Source organism: Manis pentadactyla, chromosome 5 (assembly GCF_030020395.1).
Source record: "Manis pentadactyla isolate mManPen7 chromosome 5, mManPen7.hap1, whole genome shotgun sequence".
Lineage (NCBI taxonomy): Eukaryota > Metazoa > Chordata > Mammalia > Pholidota > Manidae > Manis > Manis pentadactyla.
This window is the reverse complement of record NC_080023.1, coordinates 163,048,826-163,059,406: the sequence shown is the minus strand read 5'-3', so window position 1 is coordinate 163,059,406 and position 10,581 is coordinate 163,048,826. Positions and strand designations below refer to the sequence as shown.

Here is a 10,581-nt window from a genome sequence, read left to right as displayed (position 1 = left end):
CAGCAGCTCCCTCCCTCCCCCCACCCCGCCCCCCACTCACCTGCTCCCCCGCCCCGAGTTCACACGCCTGCTCTCTCCCCTCCTCCCCCGCCGCCCCCGTACCTGCACCCCAGCCGGGCAGACGAGGCTTGGCTGCGTGGCGAGGAGGCGCGGACCCCGCCGGGCGCGTGGGTGCGGGGAAGATGTGCGTGGGCGCGTGACTGCGCGAGCCGCCCCCAGCCGGCCGGCCCCGCAGAGGGTGCGCGGGGGAGCCCGCGAGTGCCAGCCGCGGGCGTGTGCCAGGCGCGGGCGTGCGCGCGAGGGTGTGTGCGCGGCCGAGGCGGAGCGCCCGGCGGGCGGCGGCGACGGCGGCGGCGTTAGGACTCGGGGGACGCCGCCCCCCGCGCCCGCGTCCCGCCCCCGCCCCCGCCCAGCCTCCCGCCTCAGTCCGCGCCGCGCCTCGCCTCCGAGCGCAGCCGCGCCGGCTCCCGGAGCCCCGCCGAGCCCGCCCGGGCGCCCAGCGGCGCTCCCAGCCCCGGCCGCGCCGGCGATGCGGGGCCGCCCCGCGCCCGCTGCAGTCCCGGCCGCGGCGCCCGCGGGAAGGGGCTGAGCCGCCCGCCGCCGCCCGAATGGGGAGCCTCGCCGCGCTCGCCCTCAGCCTGCTCCTGCGGCTGCAGCTGCCGCCGCTGCCCGGCGCCCGCGCGCAGAGCGCCGCAGGTGAGTGCGCCCGCCGGGCCCCGCTCCGTCCCCGGCGCCCCGGCCCGCGTCGCCGAGCCCGCGCCCGCAAAGTTGCGCGGGCTCGCGGGGGGCGCGGATGCCGGCGGCCTGAGCCCCGTCCCCGCCTCCGGTCGCGGACAGCCCCGTCCGGGCGCGCCCGGCCCCCCACCCCGCGCCCCTCGGCAGCCCGCGTTTGGCGAAGTTGCCGGCTTCACTTTCCAGCCGTCCCCCCGGGCTGGAGTAACTTTCCGCGGTTCTTGCGAGTATTTCCACTCGCCGCCTCCCACTTGTCGGAATCTGTCACTTGAGTGTTCGGGGCGGCGAGACGAGAAGCGGCACCGGCGGCCGGGGTGGGGCGTTCTGTCCCCGGTGGCGTCGTGGGCCGCGCGCGCTTTTCGGGAGGAGGACCGGTCGCAAGCAGGCCGAGGCTGCCGGGGCGGTGGCTTTCTTTCCTCCAGGGAGGGGCGGGAAGCCCCAGACTTGCTCTAAACACGCCGCGCCCCTAAGCTTGTCCTGCCCGCGGAGGGCACAGTGGCGGGGGTGTTCTGTGTTAATGACCGAAACAGCACCCCACCCCCTCCCCACCCCGGGGTTTTCATCCAGCGTGAACGAACGCACCTGTTAGGGCCCACCAAGTGTAGTGGCCCTGACCTGTGAGCGTGGCTGCTCCTGAAAAGTTTGGGGCACCCCTAATTTGGGTTTGACCACGGGAAAGGTTTGCAGAGGTAGTCCCAGTGTGGGGGCTTTGCCCCATACGCTCCTGATGGTAAGTTGACCTGCACAGGAGGCCGCCACGACTCCCGTCTTCCACATCCCCAAACCCCACCTCACGCAGCTTCCAGCCCTGAGCCCCCAAGGAGCAGGCGGCGGGGGAAAGGAGAGAAGGGCGGAAGTGGTGCAGGTATATTTCCAAGTTCAAAATCACCTTGAAGTTTCTTAGCACCAGTTGGTTTTGGTGTGACTACGCTGAGCAGAGATTTCTGGGTTCATAGGGACAGGATGAGATAAGCAAGTGGGACTTAGCAAAAGGCTCGTTTTGGATTGCTGAGTAACAGCGGTGCCCATATATTATCACGCCGAAAGGAAGCAAGGAAGGAAGACAGAAGCTGTGGGGGAGTGTAACCTCTTTAAACAGGCTGCTTCTGAGGCTAAGAGTCGCCGGGGTGACATTCCAGGGATATGCACGGGAGTCTCCCTTGCTCCATACCAAAACGGGGAACAATATGGGAGTTCGGTGGAGGGACAGCCTGGTTCCGGGGCCGGGAAGTTAGGCGATTAGGACACGGCTTCGGAGGTGTGTGACGCTGAAAGGTTGGATTTAACACGCGAGAGCACAGGGACAGCAGCAACACCATTCTAAAGATGGTGCACATTTCTTGTTTTCCTCGTTTTAGGTCAGTTTTAGGTGTGTTAGGGAGAGGAGGAAAGGAGGATGCGTGGGGCCGGCCTGGGGACCCGGGCAGGATTTTTGTGTTAGATTTTACTATCCTCCCAAGAGCTGGCTAGCCTGCAACACATTAACGGTAGTCACATTCCCGCGGCAAAAGCAGTATCAAAAGTATTCCACCACGGGTCTCAAACCGTTCCTGGGCAGCGTGTGGTAACACCAGACGGGCTTGGGAAGCTGTCCAATGCTTTAAGCACGCCGGTTCCGGATACTCCCGCCAGGTGGCGCTGGCCCACAACTGTTAAAATGCAAATCTAGTTGGCTTTCATCTCAAGAATATAGAACTTCTTTTCAATTTTTAAATGAGTAATGTGTTTATTCAGCAGCCTTTTGTTAAAACATTTAGAGAAGTGTGAGGAGCAAGTACCTTTTCTTTGTTTGCTCTTCGGAACACGGGAAAGAAAAGCAATCCTGGAGTACAGTTTTTGGAAGAAATATACTGTTCCTTGTGTTAGCATCTTATGTTTCTTTTCATTCTATCTGAACTGAATGACTTCTGCAAACCTGGTGTAAACTGTATACTTAGCAATTGATTGCATGTTTTTTCCAGGGCCTTCTTAAAAGAGTGAGATTACCTTGCATTGGAGATTTGGTGCATTTTAAGCCTTATTCATTATAAAAATGGGGATTTTCTGTATATGTCTTTCCCTTCTGTTTTAATGTGAACTAGACCATACAAGTTAGATTATTTATTTACAGGTTTCTTCGTGTATTTTGTAGATGTAGGAATATCGCACATGTTGACTTTTTAAAATGGACTTACCTTCTTACTTTATTTCTAAATGCAGAAATTGTTGGAATCCAAATCTAGTATAAATATGACAATAGCTTGATTTTCTTTAAAGATTCTTATTTACAACTTTTGGCAAGTTTAGGTAAATAATATGTTTTAAAACTCGGTGTGCTCTTCATATTCTTTTAATCTGAAAGTCTCAGTCTGGAGAGCAATTTCAATTTGTAAGCTTATGTCTAGTACACAGTTGGGGTGATATGTTTTGCTGTAACATGTTGGTAATGGTATCCAAAAGTCACTGGCAAAAGCTTGTCATCAAAAGCCAGTTTCTTTCTTCCTTACCCTCAGATGTGTTTCATGAGCCAGAGTGATTTTTGTGAGGAATGGTAGTAAAAAACTCATTTAAAAATCAGCCTGTTTAGAGTGTGACAAAACATGATTTGAGATGGGGGGAAAAAGGAAACAGTTAAACTAATGGATAAGGGGCTAAGTAGTCCATTTACTAGTGGGTTTCAGCATCCAACATTGAGAGCAAAAATAGTTCGTAGAGGGGATTGACTTGAGATAGCAATTGTTAGCGGTGTAGTCATTTAACTCGATAATCATTGCCAGATACCTCTGGGGAACTGTTAGCAATACAGTCAAATTTTATTTTCTCTCCTGGATTGCTTGATTTGTTTCCTAATAAAAGAACAATTAATGTGCAAACCTGGTTTGGATTCTGTTTCAGCAACAATTGCAGGAACATTCATAATGAAAGCAGACCATCTTCTTGGGTGACAACTCACTACCTTTCTCCTCTACTTAATTTCTTCTTGCTTATCCCCAGCACAGCTCCTACGGGCTCCAGGCTGTGCCAGCCGACACAGCGTCCGCTGTAGTACTGACTGCCACCTTTCAGAGCCATGATCACAGGACATTACAGCATTGTTCTTTTAGCCCAGGCTACTCCCGTGGCTCTGACAGCATGTTGCTGTGGAAACGAGCAATGCCACGTAGGTGGTGGGTCCTTGATAAATATTTATTGATGATGATGAAGAGATGGTAGAGTCTCCTGGCAACTCTGATAGGAGATGGGGGAATTTAACTCCGGAGGCAACCTGATGCAGAGAAAAGAACATGAGCTTTGGAGTCTGACGTCCTTAGTTTGAATCCTGCCTCTGCCTCTTTCTTAGCTATGCCAGCTTGGGCAAGTCATTTGCCTTCTCTGATCCCCCGTTTCTCATCTGTAGAGTGAGGATAATTAGAGCTGCCTCCCTAGATTTTGTGACAACTGAGATGATGTGTGCAGAGGGAGTGGCGGGCTGGTGCATAGTAGCACTTTACCTTAAAGGGGAGCCTTGTCTGTTACTGGCTTTGGCGTTGGTGTATGTGTACAGGTCAGGGGGCATTGATGTTAAGCTCAGTTGTTATGATTTGAAAATTAGATGGCTGGATTTTGGTGATGACTTCTGGTTTTTCTCCTTTCTTTTTTTGTGGGGCTCGGTTCCTTGCAACTGCTTTTAGAAAGAGATTTAGAGTGAAACAGGTGACACTAATACATTTGGTCATTTCAAGAATTTAATAAGGAATGTTTACTTTTAAGCACATTTTACCTCCTAGATGAGAATTAATAAAAAGCAAACATTACACATAGTAACAGGAAAGAATTTGGACATGTCCTCTTCTTTCCTTTCCTTCTACTCTCCCTCATCAGTCTTCTTTGCCTCTGGGTCCCCTGCTCCATTTCCATCCCTTACTTAACCTGGAAATCAAGCGCATGGCCCTCTGGGGCAGAGGGGGTGTTTGGGGGCGGGGTGGAAGTTGCTTTGCCATAAACCGGCAAAGAATAAGTAAACACAGAGGGCCATGGCATTCCAGTAAACAAAACGGCCATGAGATTGTTGAAAACAAACCGTGTCTGACAAGTATAGAGCATTTGCAAGCATGTTACAGAATTGAGGCTTGGAGGCAATGCCATGTGGATATTAGAAAACAGAGTGTCTTATGAAATCTTATAAAATGGATCCATTTGGTTCGGAGTGGGGGAAAGCCGTGTTTTTGTTTTTGTTTTTGTTGTTGTTTTTTGGTGTGTGTGGATTAATAACAATCTGATGTAGCCAAGGGACAATGGTGACAGTGGTGACCACTAGTGTGTCCAGGTGGGCCAGGTAACCAGCTGGGGTCATGGGATTCAGTTTTGCTGAGGTCTTGCAGGACGTTTTCTTGGTCTGAGAGATGGGCAAATGAATATGATAAGGCCATATATTTATTACTTACTGGTAAGAATTGCAGGTTCTGAAAGAGATCCGGAGGGATCCAGTGAGGATGCTAAGCATAGAACCCAAGGGATCTACCAAAAGACAACTGAAAAGTCAGTATTAATGTGTCAAAAAGACAATGTGAGGAAAGCGTGAGGAGCCATTGAGAAATGGTGATTATTTAGCCTGTTTATCCCAAAACGTCAGCTTTATTTCACTTGGGCCCTTCTAGGTATTTACACGGCAAGGGCAGCGCTAGGAACCCCACAGATCCATCATCAGACTGGGGGTAACTAATAAATCCAGTGAGTCAACAGTGTTACAGGCTTACTTTTTTCACACCAGAGTTCGGCTGCCAAAGTATATCTGATCACACACATCCACTAGTGAATGGGTGGAATAGATATGAAATATTTCCAATTTCTTGAATATTCAGCTTAAAATTTTTATTTGATGCTGGAGGCAATAAAAAAATGGGGAAGCCACTTTGGTGAGGGGTTTGGCAGTTTCTTTAAAAAGTTAAACATGCACGTGCCATAGGACTCAGTAATTCTACTTCTAGGAATATACCCAACAGAAACGAAAACATATATCCACACAGAGACATAGCAGTGAATGTTCATAGAAGTATGATTCATAGTAGCCCCCAAACTGGAAGCAATCCAAATGTCCATCAACTGAGTCCGTCTAATGGGATCCTACCAGCAATAAAAAGGAATAAACTATTGATATACGCCACGACATGGATGAACCTCATAAAACATTATGCGAAGCAAGATAAGCCAGATGTGAAAGACAACATATTACACGAAATATTCAGAGAAGGCAAATATGTAGTGACAGAAAGCTTATTAATGGTGCCTGGGACTGTGCATGAGAGCAGGAATTTATAGCACGTGGGCATGAGAGAACATTCTGGAGTGATAAAAAATTTGAAAACTGGAAGGTGGAGGTGGTTGTGTCACTCTATAAATGCCTAGCTCCTGGCTTGTGATACAAGCTGGATAAGTTACTTCACTTAAAAGCTGTGAGCCTTTATTTCTGCATCTGTAAAGTGGGTGCACCAATGCCTCCACACTGCAGAAGCCAGTGGTAGCTCCTGTAATGATCCAGCTCAGTTCCTGGCACAAAACAGGCACCCAATAAACGGCATAACTATTACATTTTCCTTGCCAGGTTCCATAATAGTTTGTTGCATTAATTATTTGCAAGGCATTATTTTTGGTTGTTTCCACCCAGCCCCTCACTTCAAGCTCTTTAGATTGTGAATTAAATCAACCAGCTAACATTTCCTCCCCTTTTATCAGTTTGACCAAAAATGACAAAGTTTAAGACTGTTAAGTTTTGACAAGGATCTGAGCAATTAGGTGGCTTTGTTCATTGTTGAGTAGTGAATATTGAAACAGCTTTCTTGAGTGCTAATTTGGCAGTGTCTGTTAAAATGGGAGACGTGACTACCTTGCGCCTAGAGTGTTTTTGTTGGGTGTGGATTGGTGCGGGGAGGGAACAGACCATTCATTCATTTTCTTTCTCATTTAGTCAAGATGTAGATGTTTCACAGATGAGAAGCAGCAGCTCCCTGCTCAGGAGCAGCTACAACATGTTTCTGGACCCTTAGTTTCCTAACAGGATGAAGAGCTGCCAGAAGTGAGAAAACAGCTCCATACCTGCTTTTTTCCAGCCTTTAATGGTATTCTATCAACGTCCTGAAAGAACTTGGAGCTGGCAGTCCATTTGTTGCACTTAAAAAGATGTTTACTAACGTCACACTTTCTTGACATCATGAGGCTTGCCCTCACTCAAGGGAGGACTCAGTGCTGACCCCAACATTCGTAGCTCCCGCTTCCCAGGACCCTGGAAAGCCTGTTTCCTCTCAGATCATGCCAACTTTGCTTTACTCCCCTTTTATCCCACTGGTTCTGAAACAGATCATGAGATCACAAAGCCATTTCTCCTGGTCCTCCCATAACTTGAGCTGGGTGGTTACATATTCATCCTTTAAGGGTGATGCATTTGTCTTTCTCTTTGGGACCTAGCCTGAATTAATGGATTCACGTTAGCAAGGAGAACTTTTTAAAGAGCACTTAATGTTTGATCATTATGAATGAGTGGCCTCCATGGTCCGTACTTGCTGTAATTGACTATAATTATGACTTTTTTTTTTGCTGCTGAAATGATCATAGGTTGGTCATTAAGACCTCTTTAAACCAGATGCTTTTTTTTTTTTGCCACTTTCAGACATCTTTGAGAGCATCTGTATTTTGCTGTGACAAGAAGGTCTTCAGGCTCACCACTAGGTATTCTGTACAAATCATGTAGCCAGTTTTTTTTTAATTTTAAAGAGCCCTAGTACCTTCTTGCAGAGACATCAGAACTGAGATGCACATGTGGGGTTTTATTTGAACACTGGAAGAGAACAGAACAGGGACTGCTAGTAATGCTGGGGTAGAAAAAGGAAGCTATTTTAAACAGCATGCATTTATGATCATTTCTCTCTATGATTTTTAAAAGTTGATTTGAGAATGAGAACATGTTAGTCTAATTGAAAATAATTGTGTCGTTGTCACACTGTGTGCTTAGAGTACAGCCTAGGGTTGATGTCACCATTTCTTTTTCTCTTAAGCATCTTGGAATTGGCCGCCAAGTGCATGGGTCCAGATGGTTCACCTGTCGGTGTTTCTTGGGCACCAACTTGTTGAAAAGAGAAAAAGGAAACAACTCCAGTTTCACTCTAAGGGAACTATGTTGGTTATCTGTTGCTGTGTAACAAGAAATCCCCTCAAACTGAGCAGCTTTATTTTCTCACCATTTCTTTGAGTCAGGAGTCTAGGCATGGCATAGCTAGGTTCTCTGGCTTAGGATCGCTCACAGGCTGCAGTCAAGGTGCTGGCGGGGCTGCAGACCACGCAGCTGGAATCGGAGAGGCTCTACTTCCAAGGTCACTCACACCGCTGTCAGGATGAGCCAAATCCTCAGGAACTGGTAGTTGGAGGCCATCCTGGATTCCTTGCCACATGGGCCCTTCCACTACGACACGGTAGTTGGCTTCAGCAGAGTGAACAGTGGAGAGGCCAGGAGGGAGTGTGAGCAAGCCAGAAGCCAGCCTTTTGTAACCTAATTTTGGAAGTGACCCCCTATCACTGTTGCCATATTCTGTTTGTCTGAAGTGGGCCATAGGTCCAGCCCACACTACGGGGAGAGAATCACATTCGGGCATGAACACCAAGAAGTGGGGATCATTGGGAGCCATTTGAGGAGCCGCCTACCACAGGAACCTCAAATAATAGACAAGTGTGAGAAACCCCTTATATCAGAGAAAAATGCAAATACAACTTATAAAGTATATTCAGATTTTTAAGTCCTTTTTATTATTTTGGGTGTCAATGTCAGTTCAGCGTCAGGCTTTTTCTGTTGAAACGCCTTTGCATAGAGAGAGGTTTATTGTCTCAGAATCGACTCAGTCCAAATCTGAAAAAAGTTAAGAGTGTCAGAAAGTAAAAGCGAATTACTACGAAGAACCATCAGAAGACTTTTCCAACCTTGCCCTAAAAGTTGAAGTACTGTGTCTTCATAAGACTGTAAAATTTTCACAATTGTATTTTGGTTTCACAAGAAACAGTTTATAAAAAACACCAGTAGAGGAGGACTATAATATAATTTATCTGGAAATTTGTATTGCATTTAGATATTTCAGTTTTTAAAATTCGTACATATTTTCTACCTTTTTGGTCTATTTCCAGAGGGTTTTTCATTGTCACATAAAACTAACATCAAGAATTTAGTAGGTTACAGTGATTGAAAGGTTTAATGTAAATACACAGATTCTAATGGGGATCGGAACATGCCTTGCCTGTACTCTTCATTTCGATTGCTGTGGCAATAGTATGGTTTTCATAGAAGAAGCACAATCATAGTATATTTTTCAGGGTAACTGGTTGGGGCCCCTGAGATCTGCCTGCCAGTGAAGGATGGTGTTGTCAAAATCCAAATGGGCTGACAGATGTTGGATTTCCTGGTGGGGACCTGCTCCAGGAATTTACCTGTATTCACAGGTTATCTGTCCGCTTGCTGGGTGGGGATGGTGGCTCCAAAGGTCTCCGCTGTGCCTGTTTAGGTAGTATCTGTATTTAGGCAGGAGAGTACCAGCCTTGAGTTCAAAGCCATTTCCGCATTCAGCCCCTCTATTTCCAGATCCAGCGCTCCTGATATTTTAACTGCCTATTTTTTCTTTTATTCAGTGAATCTTTCTTCTGCCAAATATTGTCCATTTACCATCTCTTCACCTTTTGCATGATGTTTTCACTTTTTGTTACAGGAAACCTGTGTTATGGTGACGGGAGTGGTTTTCAGCTCAGAAATTTCAGAAACCAAGACTTGCCAAGATGCCAACTTGTGTCAAATCAGGGGTAGGGTGAGGGGAACCATCAGTTATATTCAGAAGCCGGATGCCTTGTCAGCCTCTTCCCTGTACCTCAGTTGACTCCAGTTCAGGATGGTTATCTGCCTCTAAACACAATTTTCTAGAACAAGGCAGGGGCCAGCTCTCTAACACTTGGGTTGCATTGTCTTGAGGCCACTTAACTTAGTTTATAGAAGATCTATGGAACCTTCTGGAGAAGAGGAAACTTACGGTTTTCAACTATTAGATGCTTGGCTCGACAGTAAACACTTTAATGGAGCCCAAGTACTGTATCACTCTGCTTCAAGCAGAAGTTCGAGAAAGATTTTGTTCTGTATACTTATCAATGCAAATTTCCCATCTCGATTAAGTCTTTAAAATTTTCTGCACAGAGGATCTATTACAAGTAGAACATTATTTCTAGGAGGTGACCCTCTCTGAACACCACCTTTGGTAGAGGAATGCAGCTAACCCGAACCAGTCCCAGAGTCCCAAGGTATAACTCTCGTGCACATATTTTAGAACAATTTCTTAGTTTAACTTTGGGATCACACTCCTTGTTGGTCAATTTTTTTTTAGCCAAGGATGATGAGATCAGACCCTTTTTCTTTAACCTTTATTATCTTTACCTCTTCTCACATATAAAACATTTAACATACATTCAGGTTCATTTGTGTGCAAAAGCATATTGTTACTGCTTTTACCAGAGAGTAGGCTTAGCAAGTGCTGAAGCATTTCTCGGTTCCATCCTCATCTCCTGTCACCTCCAAAACCACAGCAGTTATCATTTGTCCCTGGAAAGGTGCTGACCACTTGTTCCACCTGGAGGTTTATGGGCCCTTGAAACCTCCCTCCCAGGTTACCTTTTCAAATGTCTAATTTGGGGGCATCCCTTTGTGATCCATAGGTTTTGGCTCAAACTTTAGACACTTCCTTCTTTTGATCTTTCAACTCCCCTTGGGGATCCTTAGTCCTCGCCACTATTTTGGCTCACAGAGAAGATTCCAGGAATCTCACTGCCCTTGGCTCAGCCATCTTTTACCTTATGCCAGGTCCAAATGGTGGA

General features: G+C 47.1%; 1 protein-coding gene across 16 annotated transcripts in view; it reads left to right on the top strand.

The window, feature by feature from the left end:
• The first annotated feature begins 442 nt into the window (after window positions 1–442).
• PTPRT (protein tyrosine phosphatase receptor type T) overlaps window positions 443–10,581 on the top strand; it is a 1,028,419-nt gene continuing 1,018,280 nt past the window's right edge. For 14 of the 16 annotated variants that reach the window (XM_036902260.2, XM_036902256.2, XM_036902251.2 and 11 more), the window contains exon 1: window positions 443–696. In XM_036902260.2, coding sequence (XP_036758155.2) covers window positions 609–696 — 88 coding nt within the window. In that variant the 5' untranslated portion in view covers window positions 443–608. The remainder of the gene's footprint in view (window positions 697–10,581) is intronic. The other 2 variants (XM_036902254.2, XM_036902258.2) reach the window with 2 other exon arrangements.